Genomic DNA, 14,052 nt, shown 5'->3' on the forward strand with positions numbered 1-14,052 from the left:
TTCAGACTTAGCTTGTGTGAAACAGTTTTTTTTTATATAACCCAAGGGTAAAGCTTTTAAAAGAAGCAGCAAACTGAAGTTAAAGTAAATTTTAATTACCAGATGATTCCTTTGAGAATTTTCGCTTATTTGATTATCGTTCTAATGTCAATCTACCAAGAGTTCTCTTCCTAAAGTACCTCTTAATGTTTTTCCATGTACTTAAAATTTAGTACCCTTATAACAATAAAACTTAGCAACCTCTGTAAGGCGATGATAAAAGAAGAATTTCCCATATCGCACGGTACATCACGAACTGGGGTTTAGTAGATGCTTTTAGCGCAGTGTAATTATAATTATTAATTCATATTACGAAATCTACCACCATCAAAGTTTGTACCGCCAAAGACGTCGTCTGTAAAAAGGGAGAAATCGATGTCTTGAAATAATTGAATTAGAAGAGCGTTCCTTGTTATGTCATTTAACCAGAAAACAGTTCCTAATAATGATTCTCCTGTAAGTTCTCCAATTAACGATATCTCTACCGATTCGGAAAACTTTTTGAGCGCCCTTAATGAAATTTCCAATTCTCGATCTGTTCCCCATGTCTCTATGCTATGGAAGCTATTATTTGAGCTTCAGAAGATTTCAAAATTTAACAATAAGTCTGAAAAGTTTTTTTCTACATACGGGGAACAATTTCAAAGTTCCAAATCACCGCAACCGTTATCGAAAGCTTCCCCAATTTCAAATCATCAGTCTTCTGAGTCCCCTAAAGTGGATGAAGAAAAAGAGGAAAAGCGGAAGTTTTCCTCAGCGTTCGATCCTCAGGATGATGCATTGGCGTCAAAAAAGCTTAAGGGTTTACCTGCAGATGATACAGTTGATACAGTTGATACAGTTGATAAACCTGTAACAAAAGAAAACCCCGAGGAGCAGCCTGTAGAAATCGTTCGCGAAAACATAGACCTTCCTGTGAAAAGCAAGGATGATCAAACAGGAGCTTGTTATAAATCTGCAAATGAACTCGCAACAGGATCTCTTATATCTTTTATTGTTGATGACCGCATGACTTATGAAGAAAAAAAGGATTTGCTATGTGTTTCCTCTTTTCCTAAAAAGGATGTACGATGTTTAGTTGCCGGTACCCCAGTTACAGAGGACTTTTCCAATAGTAAACCAAACAACCAAATCTCGATATCTACATTTTATTCCTTTTTAGAACCTTATTTCCGAAGCTTGGATGATGACGATGTTAATTTTTTGAAAGAAACTTCGGATGTTTCAAAAAGTTATCAGAATCCGCCTTTGGGAGAAAGGTTTCCTGAAATCCCCCAGGAAGATGATATCAGTAATCTTTGCTCTGCTTCCATTTACCAAAGCCTTAAAACCATGCCTCATGGCTCTATCGAATTGCTTCAGGAAATTGATACAGCAGGTGAAGATATCAGCTGCGGACCTTTAACTGAAAGGTTGATTGCATCGCTACTCCCTGATGATGTATCAAATCAAAATAAAATGAATCCAATGGTAAATGGAAATGATCATGCTAATGATTCTCACGTGAAAAAGGAGGGTCTAGAGGATATTGAAAATGAAAAAGAGGAACTAAATGGTATGAACAATGAATTATCAATTCTTTGCGAATCAGACTTTTCGTTTTATGAAGAAAGGTTGCGGAACCGACTTCGTTCTTTTGGTGTTATATACGATGATGATATTGATTGGACAAAAAGGCAAGACGACCAAATATCTGAAACGTTGAGATCACTACAGTTCCGCCTGAAAAAGGTTGAAGAAGAAAATCAACAGAGAAAGCAAAAGATTATAGAGATTTTGCCTGAAGAAATGGCCTTTCAAGAATTTTCAGCCGTGTTAGACGACTTGGACAAACAGATTGAGAACGCATATATGAAACGAAACAGAACTTTGAAGGTTAAGAAGAAGAGAATCGTTAATGAAAAGATAAATGCTTCTGCAACAAGTTCTTATGCTACTATTAAATCATTAATGGACAAACGATCTTTATGGTTAGAGAAATTACAGCCCTTGTTCTATAAACGACTACAGAGTGATTGTCTTCGGCCACCAAATTCTCTATTCGGAAGTCCAGGTGACGAAATCACAAATACCTCTCCTTTTGGCAGGACGAATCTATTAGACAATGTAGACTACAACCATACTTCTGGTGTTTGAATGAATAAAATTATGTTTACGAGTATCACGCTTCCCAGTTTCTCAATTTGCGGATAATATTAAACCTATATAAACTTCTAATTGACAAAAAAACTCATCTATTATTAAACCTTTTAAATGCAATATGAGGCAATTCATAGACACAAATTCATATACAGTTCGCTATACAATCTCAGAAAATCAAATAAGCACCACGAACAAGAAAACATATCATAGATAAGCACTAACGAAGGATATTTAAATCCACTCAAATTCTCCATTAGCTTTAAAAAATAAGTAATCCTTCCCATTCACGCCGACAATACCGTCTCGGAAAACACACTTCCATTTATTTTTGTGGTGATTTACCTTATCGTATAAACAGAGCACTATTGCTTGTCCTACGTCAGATCCCTCGTCTGCTTCTGGGGCCTCATCTGAATCAGGATCATCAAGATCAGAATTAATGGCTTCATCGGAAGGAGTGCCAGGACTTTCTTTTTTATCTTCCTCATTATCATCAAAAGTACCATCTATCTGTAGTACCCGATTATTAGCAAGCATTTCCTTGATCCTTTTGTCTGCATCATGGGCCAATTCGTATTTGCCCTTTTTAGATACTGTAGACTCCGCATCATCCTCTAATATTATACCATCTGCCTGTGGAATGTCTTTCTTTTCAGAACTTTCTGAAGATCGTTGCGGCTGTAGCGATTCAGTCGATTCATTTTTTACAGAATTTTGATTAGGTAATAAAAGCCCACCAAAAGCGTTATTATTAGATGAATTTGAATCTAGGGGAACCGCCCTGTCAGAAGAAGGGGACACAACACTTGAGGATAAATCATTAGGTGGGTTTTCAGGATTTGGATTGGAGGGTAACTGTAAAGAGGTGCTTTTGTTATAAGAGGTAAAGGGAGCGTTCATATTATTTGGCATATCAGAAAGTGACGACCCTTCGGCGGAAGTACCCGGTTGAGTTGTTTGATTTAAACCTGAAGAACTAGGAGAAGGGTAAAAAGGAGAGCCACCATGTTGCTGAGCCAACGAATCCATCTGTTGAACTGCCCGAATGGCGGCTATATTATTCAAAATCGGTGAATTCGTCGCACCAGCTGCAGCTGCAGCAGCGACGTCCAAGGAATCAGTCCGTAATCCAGTAACAGGATCAAAAAGTTGACCGATAGGAAATGCTCCAACTGGGGCTTGAGCCCATGGAAAAGTAGCAACATTCGTAGCCACCAGCTTTCCTTGCCATAACTAACATGTTAGCATCCGCTGTTTCCTTGAAATATTCTTACATTTTGCAATTCCTGAAGTGTGGCTTCATCAACACCATTTTCCTCAAAATCTGTTCTTGAATTCGCAATTACATCAAGAATGACATGCTGATAAACTTCACCCTAAAATTTTGTCAATAAACCGGTAAAAGTTACTGACATTTACATACCACTATAGAATTAGACATGGTGGTGAAGTCGGATACCTTATTTGTAAAAGGATACTTCGTAGATAATGGTAGTACCGCCATCAAAAATAATATATACTACCGAGACCAAACGATGTATCACTATTTGAATTTCTCAATATAGGTACGAAAGTTAACTGAGAAGGTGTGTTTTGTGAGTTTATGTAAGGTGGTATTGCACTTTTATATATATATCCTATTTTACGTATCCATCATTTCGATCGATTTTCGGTGTAAATCCTGTGTCTGCTCATATATATGCAATTATTCCAAGAGATATCTCAGTATTTGAAAGATATATATAAAGTTAGGTGAAGTTTTGAACCAAAACTTATTTTTTTTGTAACATAATCGCCAAAAGAGTTCATATAGTACATTCACATTTACTAGTGAACTTGATAATAATTTGTAATTTTACTTTGTTTATTTACAAAGTAACATCGTCACTTACTTGCCATACCTCACAACTTGATGATGAACGTTTTTACCGCAGCAGCTAACATAAACTTAGATTTATAAGAAATAGCCTATGCTATTATTCATACTATTAATTTATTTGTCGTGTTCTTTTCAAAAATGTGTGCTTGGTGAACGGTCAAAGTTTTCATACGACCTCATCGATAAGAAAGCTGCTTTAGCAGACTCAACAGGAACTGATTTGTCTGGATTTAGAGATGATATTCTCCCACTGTTAGAATTGGTTACAAGTGCCACAGAAATATTTGTTAATGATCCCAAGGGACTTTTGTACGATGCTAATGCGGGGGATCCAAAATCTCAATTTTTAGTGGGAATGCTGTATACAATGGGTCCTGATGACCATCTAGTCATTCAGCTACCTCAGGATGAAGCATTGTCAAGGTTATACTTAGAGTTGTCGGCCAAACAAAACTATACCTATGCATTGCTTGCTCTTGGATATCGGTATACCACAGGAATTGGTACTCCCAAACAAGTAGATAAAGGATTAAGTTACTACCGACAAGTTTCTGAGCAGGTAACCTCTTTAGTCCAGCCCCTAACACATTTTGCTCGAAATATGGCAAAAGATTACCCCGTTGATGTTTACGATCTTAATGGACGACAATCTTCGGACTCTAACATCTTACATATAAGAGATGACATGCTAGAGTTTTTGAAAGATTTTGCGGTGAATGGAAATAACATTACGGCCCATCTAAATTTAGCTGCTGTGTACCACCGCGGTCAATTAGGCAAAGCAAGGAATCCTGCTTTGGCAATGAAGCACTATCTGTCTGCCCTTCGTCTTGCTTATCCGGGAATTTCTGAAGTCTCTGAAAAAGCGATATCACAGATATATGAAACGAACAAGAATGGCTTCCCTAAACCTACTATGAAGAATGTGGGCAGCATCGCTAGTACTGCATTTAATATCGGATGTATGGAATTACATGGCGATATTGGAAAACGTAACCCAACCGCTGCCTTTAATTGGTTTGAGTTCGGAAAATCTTTAAACCATACTTCTTCTCGATCAGCGCTTGCATACCTGTATTATATGAACTATCAAGTCCCGATAGATGAAACACAAGCAAAGCAGCTGCTAAATGAAGCTTTATCTCAAAATGATCCTATTGCCTGCACAATTAAAGGAAAACTTGCTATATCTGAAAACAAAACCGAGGAAGCACTTAGCTATTTTCAAATTGCATTTGAAGGATCCCATTTAGAAGCAGCTTTATATCTTGCTTACATTTACTCGGATATTAACCAAGAAAAAGCGATCTTACTTCACGAACATTTTATTAGTCGAACTTTGCAGATGTACTTTGATTTTCGGGCTTTGTCTATGGATACAAAAGTGAAATATTTTTTTACACGGCTTTCTGCTGAGCTGGGAAACCTAATGTCACAAGTATTGGCAGGAAAAAATGCTGATCCTTCCAAATCATTTCTGAAAAATGCTATTGTTCCGTATACCAATACTACTTATCGTGAGGCGCAAATAGCACTAACCTATTATTCTCGAGCTGCCGTGAGGCATCACCTTGATTCAATGATAAAGGTTGCGGACTTTAATCAATTTGGACTAGGGACACCTAAAAATCCTGGTTTGGCTTTTGCTTTATATACTCAGGCTGGTACAATCGGTCATTCTTCGTTAGCCTATTGGCGCCTGGGCGAGATGCATGAATACGGAAATGGCGTCCCAGTAGATTTTGAAATGGCCAAAAAGAATTACGACATTTCATTGGAACTGAATTATAGAGGTCTACTTGCTATTCTTCTAGCTAGATTACGAATGAAGTTAAGCCATCCTGATACTAAGTTTTCCGTGATATATTATGCTACACGGTCGATCGTCGTGGGTGTCTTAAAGAGTAGTCAAAAGCTTATTTTGTTTTTCAATTCAATTTTTTCACGAAAGGAAAGGAATAGTGATTTACTAGATACCTCATTTCTTCAGAGCGTCCCCTCGAAATCAGACGGCTCAGAACCTATGAATCCGGAAATCCCATCAGCGACACCTTCGAGTGGGATTGCCTCGGAAAGTATAGCGGTTGATATGGACTCTTTGGATAGAAAATTTGTTGAGACTTTGTCTGTAACATTGCTCGTGGTTATCGTTGGTTATGTTTTAATGAAACGACATCAGCAATCGAGGAGGAGTCAAGTGCACTTTGGTAACCAAATTCAAAGTGAGCATGTTAATCAGTCTTCTTCGGATGATGCTGTCAATGGTTGAAATAACGTACTATTTGTATATTGGATTTCTTTTCGTTTGTTCCTGTTGTTTTCGTTTTTAATACATATACGATGAATATACTTTACATGATTTTAGTTTTAGAAGTTTCTTATAAAACTATTTTGGATACAAACCATCACTCGTTATACAGACATTTATTCAACATAATTTATTAATATTTAGAATAAATAATATTCATAGAACAGAAGGAAATATACGTGTACGAGATGATTCTATGTACTTGCATTAGATGCTAATTGGGTATCTAACGTATTAGAATAAACATAACAGACAATCATGAAGATCATAAAATTTTATATGCAGGAAGTACCGTTTGCACATCATTTAATTCTTCCAATCTTCGAACTCTTCATCATAGGCAATTAAATCAAGAGGCACACCAAATTGATGTAGAAACATCCCCATTGTAAACTCTGTTCGTGTTTCTTCTACCTCTCCTCGATCCTCACCTTCTTGGATCGTATATTTTTGCATGACTCCGCCAGCTAAACGGATGCGCTCTGCCATAGGCTGATACAGAACCTGTGCTGCTCTTTGGGCAACGCCCCTCCATTTGTATACCAAAGCTTCCAAATCTTTATCTTCATTTTTAGATTCCACTTTTTTTGCGGTTTCAGCAGTTGTCAACTGTTCCTGAAGGTTGCGTACATCCTTTTCGAGTACTAGACGCTCCGATAGAAGACGAGCAACTTCAGGATCACTTTGAACTTTACCACCAGATGATATTGGGGAGCGGAAAACCTTTTTAGCCCTTTTAATTACTCTTGGGGAAGGACGAGAAGGAGATGAAACGGGATCAGATGAAACTTCATCGGATGATTTCAATTCATCAGACGCATGATTAGTAACTCTGGAAGTTACGGGGGTTGTTTTCGGAGTAGCTGGATATTTAAGAGGACTCTTAAAAGGTTTTGATAGGACGGATTTTGCTTCCCTAGCACGCTTTCTTGGGTTAGGTGGGTTTAATGTAGCATTTGGAGTATGTTTCTCTATGTTTGAAAACGATGGTAAATCAGAATTATCCTGTGAGGCATTTGGCGTAGTCGGCTTAAGTTTAGAATTATCTCGTGAGGGTGTAGGAGGAAGTTCAGTTTTGGAATTCTGGGCCTCTGCTGAATGTGTACTATTATTCTCGGTCATTGCTGGACCTGACGGATTAAAATCAGTCTCATTTCCTAAATCTATATTATTGTCATTGTTTTCCATTGTTATATGTATAAATAATGATCCTTGGTCCCTCGTATATAGCTCTAAATATGCCGGTGACGCGTCGTTACACGAAATTCTTTGGTAGCAAAGTAGGACTAACTACACGGAAAGTAACTTAAATTTTGAATAATTTTAAAACTAACGCGTTTCCTGCTGGAAAGTTTGTTAGTAAACTATGGTCTGCAAATATGTTGGAAGAGGGATACTTATAATTACCTCGAAATCCAAGCAGATACCAAACGTTGCGGTCAGAGTTCCATGATAAATCTGTACAAGAAGAATTCTTTTTCTATAATCTTGTAAATCAATTGATGTTAGATTTGGGTTTCCATATGATATGTTAAGATTTTCTTATAACAATAATTTCATGACAAGCTTTTGAATATATGAGATGATTCATTAAACTTAAGGAATTTAGAGCGTAATAAAAAAAGGCAATTCACTATAACTTAAAAACCACAAACACGATCGCGTTCTGTCTCCGATGACACGAACCATCTACCTTGAAACCACCTTTACGGACATTTCATTCTCTTTACGTATTACCTGCTAGTGGCTCGTTTATAATTTCTAGGTTTATTAATACTAGGGAATATCAAATGAAGCTTAAGCTCGATTGAAAGTTTTCTCAGTAACTCAACAAAGTCCAATGTCTATTGAATTCGAATGGTCTAAGCTTGATTCAGAGTTAGAAGTAAGGCTTTTTCATATATTAGAAGATCGAGTTTCAAAGCTAGATCTGCCAAGCTATATCAAAAACCTCAAGGTTACTGGATTTCATTTCGGAGACATACCACCTGAAATAAACATTCAGGATATAGGAGATCCGGATCCACAATTCTACGAAGATGAAATTTTGGATCAGGTAAATGATGAATTAGAAGGTGATACATCTTTGAGAACAACTTTTTCAACATCGACTTCTGATTTACCTCCGTACGGGGCCGAGTACAGGTTTCCAAGGCTCGCATATTTTCATCCAGCGATTAGCACACCTGGGATTATATCAGCAAGTGGACTTACAAGTCCCCTTAGGGAGGAACGTCCTACGCCAACTTCAAAAAGCCGCGAAGAACGAAACCGTTCAGACGACTTTCAAGTAACAGTCCATGCTCGATATGATGGAAATGCTAGTTTGAGTTTGGAGGCAAGTATATCTATTAATTACCCTAATTCCGAATTTGTCAGTCTCCCGTTTCAACTAGTATTCAAAGAAATATCCATTGACGCAATCGCGGTGTTAGCGAAAATGGGTTCTCGTACCAATCTTTGCTTCGTCGACACTTTGGCTCACGGCACAGAAGAAAATGCTTCTAGTGTAATTAAAAATCTCAAAATTGAAAGTGTTATTGGAGAATCGAATCGACAGCTTTTAAAAAACGTTGCCAAGGTGGAGCGTTATGTTTCACAGAAAGTAAAAAGAATTATTGAAGACGAATTAGTCTGGCCCAGTTATCTTACTTTTGAATAGAAATACTATTTTTAAATGAATTGTATGTGTTTATTTTTTTTTCTTTACCATCTCAATCGAAATATGTAATACCTCGTATACAGATAGTTTTGCGTCAAGGTCGCAAGATCCAGCGTTTGCTATGAACTTGAGCAAAGATGCATTCGATGGCCATAGCCAACTTGGTTTTGGGGTCTATTTACTAAAGGATTGTTATAAACAAGTATATACAGCATTGTCATTGGGCATACGATTGATTGACAGTGCAATAAGTTATCGTAACGAACGAGAATGTGAACGTGCAATTCAAGATTTTTGTAGGAACAGCCTAGACGTAAAACGAGATGAAATTATATTAGTCACAAAGATTCCTGACTCCATGCAAGGGTTTGAAAGAACTTGGAAGGCGATTCTTCAATCTTTACGGCGTGTGGACCGGCCTTTTTTGGATATGGTTTTAATACATTCTCCCAAATGGCCTGAGCGACGTCTGGAATCTTGGCGAGCGCTAGTTGAATTGAAGAAAGAAGGAATTGTTCGAGAAATTGGTGTTTCCAACTATAACGTTCACCATTTGGAAGAAATAGTTGCTTCCAAACTTCCTCTCCCAGCGGTAAATCAAATTGAGTTATCGGCGTTCAATAGCAGAATAGAAATACAAGAATACTGTTCGAATCATGGAATTTCTCTTATGGCATTTTCGCCTCTTACTATCGGGCAACGCCTTGACGATGTTCGTCTCTTGGATTTGGCAGCCAAATATAAGAGGACACCATCGCAGATTCTTCTGCGCTACTGCTTGGAACGGAATATATCACCAATCTTTAAAAGTGAAAAATTAGACCGTATTCACGAAAATGCTGGTTGCATGGACTTCCAAATGAATTCCCAAGACTTAGCATGGATGACTACCTGGGATGAGGAATTTGTTAGCAAACCCTCATGGAATCCAATTATTCTTCCTTAAAATAATGTATTTTTTAATTGATTATCTAATATATATACAAAAAGACTCTTTTCATTCATGTTTCAGCTCTTGGCTGAAACGCTTCTTCAAGCCTAAACACCTTGTAAAAGCCATTAAATTTTCTTACCGATTAAAAACCGGGTTTTCTTGATAAAATGGAATTGCATCCATATTTAGATGCACTTCCTTGTATGTTGAGCTATTTAATGATTGTTTTTTCTAATGTTTAATTTAGATTATGAAAAATGGTACCAAGAAGAGGATCGTGCAGTAGCAACGCAGCTTGTAGAAGCTGAAGTAGTAAGGTCCGGTGGAAGAAAGCCTCCTAAGCCTTCTCTGGATGATTTTACTACACCCTTCAAAATTTCTGAGCGAATGCAAAATGCTGTTGAAGCAGCCGGCAGAGGAGAGAAACTACAATCCATTGATATAAACCGTTACATCAACTTACAAGCTCCAGGGAATCCTGGAAGCCTAATACAATCAGCAGTAGCTTTGGAATACCTGAGATCGCGGGAAGACAATTTGGAGTTGCTGAGAAAACATGGCGAAAGTGCCTGGAAGAATCACATTAATGCATTGAAAGAGACATTGCAGTACATGGAACGTGAGATTCAGACTACCAGAAAGAAATCTCAAGTATGCAACCGAAAACGAAAGCATTACCAATTGGAGATTGGAGAAAGACTTGCAGATCAAGAAACTCAATTTGGCAACTTATTGTTGAACTCAATCCAGTGTTGCGTTGCTACGGCTTTGACAAGTCGGTAGATAATTATTCCCTTTAGAAAAAGACCGCGTTTGAAATTTAAACACGATATTTAAATATTGAAAGGCATGATTTTCTGATAGAACATGAGGAATCATTCCCTACCTCACCTTGCTTACCCTACTACAACACGCACACTTTAATATGCTTATGAATAATTAAATTGGATTTCGTTTGGAGAATGGTTTTACGAGATAGTTTGGTATACATTTTAGCAAAAGTTCATACAACGCTACTTTATGCTCGTACTCACGAGTGGGTGACTTACGACCAGCTACAAAAAGGAATTTTAAGCATCTGCTTAGCAAAAACATTTATTATTTACTTTTCGCTCATAATCATCATATAAACAGAAAGGAAATTAGACAGTACCGCACTTGTCAATGACAATACGAGCACGGGTAGCACCAGAGTTGGAGCCCAAGCTTTCAACCTTCTTAACGACATCCATACCGCTGGTGACTTCACCGAAAACGACGTGTCTACCGTCCAACCAGGGAGTGACGACGGTGGTGATGAAAAATTGGGATCCGTTGGTGTTGGGACCAGCGTTAGCCATGGATAACAAACCGGGCTTGGTGTGCTTCAAAGAGAAATTCTCATCAGGGAACTTTTCGCCGTAGATGGACTTACCACCGGTACCGTTACCGCGAGTGAAGTCACCACCTTGAAGCATGAATTGGGGGATAACACGGTGGAAAGTGGATCCAGAGTAGCCAAAGCCCTTTTCGCCAGTGCAAAGGGTACGGAAGTTGGCGGCGGTCTTGGGGACAACGTCGTCGAACAACTTGAAGACAACACGTCCTAAGGGTTGGCCGTTGGCAATAATGTCAAAGAAAACGTTAGACATTTTGATTTTCAGTGTATGGTTAAGGACAAGTTCGCACCATACAGGAATTTATAGGTAACCCCAAATATGTAACCAGAAAAAATTATACATCGATTTTGTTTTATTTAAAAATATTAGCGTCTTGATGTTTTTATATACAGCATGTAGCCACTTTAGCCGTTATTTTTAAAACGAATGCGCCAAATTCCATAGAAATCTTTATGAATCAACAGATGCCAAGCCAAAACAGCGTACGTTCCCTTTCATCACTTCAAATAGTGAATCATAAAATACTCGCTATTTGAAATATTGCAAGTATCGTTGTTTAGGTTGGTTTAAGATATGTAGAAGGGAAAAGGCAATGAAAGACAGGATAAGAAATTCATCAAACAAACATGATTAAGCTTACATTTCTTTACAACTACATGGCGGTTATGAGTTTGTTCGCTTTGTGTTGTGCATAAAGCATTAAATCTTCGCAAACTTGGAAATTCCTACCTATTACGCACACGGTCGATGCAAAACAAAATAAGGAGCAAAAACTAAACAAAAAAGTTATTACAGCTTATAAGAATATTCTATTTTCCAATACATTCATTATAACGCCGAAGCATAAACTACCAAGAGGTGATTTTGTCATATTTTCTTTTTCAAAGAAACATAACAGAATCACCTTCTTTCGACTTTTTTTTAAGCTATCCAACCTTTCAATAGCTTTATTTGCAAAAACAAATTTGTCCTCTATCTTCACTAAATGAAACCATCAGTAGGATACCCAACGAAAAAGCCAACCAAACAACATAGACAACCAATTAACATCACCACTCCTTATAAAACCATAGAATATTAACAATAAAACAAAAAACCCATCAAAACGAATGAACCTATTCTTTTTTCTTTCGCCTCTTTCATGCAAAAGGGAAGAGAAAAAAGATAAATAAAACACCAGGTAAATAAGCTCATTCTAAAACACTGCAACATCCAAATCTTTTTTATTTTTAGATAAATATATCAAAACTTAAAAAAGCTGAAGCTTAAAAAATGTTTAAGCCGAAGCTGTAGCAGTATCGTTTTCTTGAGAGTCTCGCATAGCCTCTGTTTCACGACGAAGGGCGGAAAAGTCCCAGTTCTCCTCATTTTCAATATCAATAACATCCTTCACCTTACCACCGTTACGTTCAAAGAATTCACGGCCAGTAATGGTACCTCTACCGGTGGGACGGCTCTTGCGACGCTCTTCGGATTCTTTGTTCAATCGCTCTTGGCGTTTGTCACACCACTGTTTGAAGTTTTCTTCGGTGACGCGAGTCAGGTTTTGACCTAAGCGATAACGCTCGATCTCAATGAAGGCTTCCAAGCTGATTTCTTCTTTGTCACTGTCGACCTTCTTCTTGTCACGGGCTAAAACGTAGCCATAAGGCAAAGAATGCTTGTAGATACAAGCCATGTTACCGTTAGGACACTGCCAAAGCCAACCATATTTGCCTTGTTCGCAAGCTTCCAAAAAGAATTTGCAAACAATGTCGGTATTCGTCCAAGGACGCTTTTCGGGAGGCAAATCGGTTTGATGATCACGCACATCAGTGTAATAGTCGATCTTTTGAGACTCCTTGACTTCTTCTTTGCGGGTAATAAATTGCTGGTTATTGTGCTTGCTGGGTAGAGCGTTAAACAAGGCAGCAACTTCGGCCTTTGCTTGTTCGGAAGCTTTCTTTTCTTCTTCACGACGCTTACGCATGACCTCTTGATGCTTAGCCTCTTTACTGTTGGTGCTACCTGCATTTTGTTCGATTTGCTTGATTTTCGATTGCACTTTGGTGGATTTGTTTTTGTTTTTTAAACCAAAAGTGGCATCAGCAGCCTTTCTCATAGGATCTTTTTTTTGCTTAGGCTCTGGGGCCTTGTTTTTTCCTTGAGGCTTTCCTTTACCTTCTGGTGCTTTTTTAGGTGGCATCTTTAATAGTTCAAGTTACCTTTTTTAAATATTGAAATGAATATAAAAGCGCTGTGTGTTCTTTGGAAGGGATGCGAAAAGAGGGTAAGGTGGAAGATAATGGGGAAAGTGGGTAAAGACAGGAAAAAAAAAGTTGCAACTTGCGTATGTCAATATCACAAAGAAAAGGATGCGTTTAGTACGATTCGAAGTTTAGTGCCACTTAATACTGATTATTGTTTCGTCTCGTTGACTGCTTTAGTGAACAGCAAAAGTACAGTGAATAAAAATTTTTATTTTCCATGGATTGCATACAGATTCATTATAATTCTTTTTTTGTTTTTATTAAACCATTATTCAATTATTCAACAAAATCTACATTCATATTTTTTATAGACATCTAATGCTTATATGATACTATAAAAGCATATGCTTATATACATAGGAAACCTTGGAATTTTTTTTTTTTTTTTTTTTTTTTTTTTGGGATACCTACTGAGGGGATAAGAAGAAAGAGAATTACAAGTATTCTGTGGGAATCCGAG

The 14,052-nt window shown here is 37.6% G+C and overlaps 9 protein-coding genes across 9 annotated transcripts; 5 read left to right on the top strand and 4 right to left on the bottom strand.

Moving 5' to 3' along the window:
* Window positions 1–453: 453 nt before the first annotated feature.
* On the top strand, window positions 454–2,175 carry ngg1 (SAGA complex subunit Ngg1/Ada3; the record flags this gene model as incomplete). The annotated part of the gene is made up of 1 exon (XM_056179656.1): window positions 454–2,175. One exon carries the CDS (start codon window positions 454–456, stop codon window positions 2,173–2,175), a length of 1,722 nt encoding a protein of 573 aa, XP_056035318.1.
* A 237-nt stretch (window positions 2,176–2,412) lies between these two features.
* toa1 (transcription factor TFIIA complex large subunit Toa1) lies at window positions 2,413–3,685 on the bottom strand (the record flags this gene model as incomplete). Its single annotated transcript, XM_056179657.1, has 3 exons — window positions 2,413–3,414; window positions 3,456–3,557; window positions 3,605–3,685. The coding sequence occupies 3 exons, from the start codon at window positions 3,683–3,685 to the stop codon at window positions 2,413–2,415; spliced, it is 1,185 nt and encodes a 394-aa protein (XP_056035317.1).
* Window positions 3,686–4,151: 466 nt separating this feature from the next.
* Window positions 4,152–6,329, top strand: hrd3 (Hrd1 ubiquitin ligase complex SEL1/TPR repeat subunit; the record flags this gene model as incomplete). The annotated part of the gene is made up of 1 exon (XM_056179658.1): window positions 4,152–6,329. One exon carries the CDS (start codon window positions 4,152–4,154, stop codon window positions 6,327–6,329), a length of 2,178 nt encoding a protein of 725 aa, XP_056035316.1.
* Window positions 6,330–6,674: 345 nt separating this feature from the next.
* Window positions 6,675–7,556, bottom strand: sfr1 (recombination mediator Sfr1; the record flags this gene model as incomplete). The annotated part of the gene is made up of 1 exon (XM_056179659.1): window positions 6,675–7,556. One exon carries the CDS (start codon window positions 7,554–7,556, stop codon window positions 6,675–6,677), a length of 882 nt encoding a protein of 293 aa, XP_056035315.1.
* A 652-nt stretch (window positions 7,557–8,208) lies between these two features.
* On the top strand, window positions 8,209–9,030 carry mdm12 (ERMES complex subunit, membrane tether and lipid transfer protein Mdm12; the record flags this gene model as incomplete). The annotated part of the gene is made up of 1 exon (XM_056179660.1): window positions 8,209–9,030. One exon carries the CDS (start codon window positions 8,209–8,211, stop codon window positions 9,028–9,030), a length of 822 nt encoding a protein of 273 aa, XP_056035314.1.
* A 121-nt stretch (window positions 9,031–9,151) lies between these two features.
* On the top strand, window positions 9,152–9,976 carry SOMG_05088 (xylose and arabinose reductase; the record flags this gene model as incomplete). The annotated part of the gene is made up of 1 exon (XM_056183862.1): window positions 9,152–9,976. One exon carries the CDS (start codon window positions 9,152–9,154, stop codon window positions 9,974–9,976), a length of 825 nt encoding a protein of 274 aa, XP_056035206.1.
* A 155-nt stretch (window positions 9,977–10,131) lies between these two features.
* cwf7 (Prp19 complex subunit Cwf7) lies at window positions 10,132–10,747 on the top strand (the record flags this gene model as incomplete). Its single annotated transcript, XM_056179661.1, has 2 exons — window positions 10,132–10,165; window positions 10,212–10,747. The coding sequence occupies 2 exons, from the start codon at window positions 10,132–10,134 to the stop codon at window positions 10,745–10,747; spliced, it is 570 nt and encodes a 189-aa protein (XP_056035327.1).
* A 359-nt stretch (window positions 10,748–11,106) lies between these two features.
* On the bottom strand, window positions 11,107–11,595 carry ppi1 (cyclophilin family peptidyl-prolyl cis-trans isomerase Cyp2; the record flags this gene model as incomplete). Its single annotated transcript, XM_056179662.1, has 1 exon — window positions 11,107–11,595. One exon carries the CDS (start codon window positions 11,593–11,595, stop codon window positions 11,107–11,109), a length of 489 nt encoding a protein of 162 aa, XP_056035326.1.
* Window positions 11,596–12,619: 1,024 nt separating this feature from the next.
* Window positions 12,620–13,528, bottom strand: mep33 (translation machinery associated protein Mep33; the record flags this gene model as incomplete). Its single annotated transcript, XM_056179663.1, has 1 exon — window positions 12,620–13,528. One exon carries the CDS (start codon window positions 13,526–13,528, stop codon window positions 12,620–12,622), a length of 909 nt encoding a protein of 302 aa, XP_056035130.1.
* Between the last annotated feature and the right edge of the window lie 524 nt (window positions 13,529–14,052).

The sequence above is a fragment of the Schizosaccharomyces osmophilus genome, chromosome 1 (assembly GCF_027921745.1).
Source record: "Schizosaccharomyces osmophilus chromosome 1, complete sequence".
Taxonomy (NCBI): Eukaryota; Fungi; Ascomycota; class Schizosaccharomycetes; order Schizosaccharomycetales; family Schizosaccharomycetaceae; genus Schizosaccharomyces; species Schizosaccharomyces osmophilus.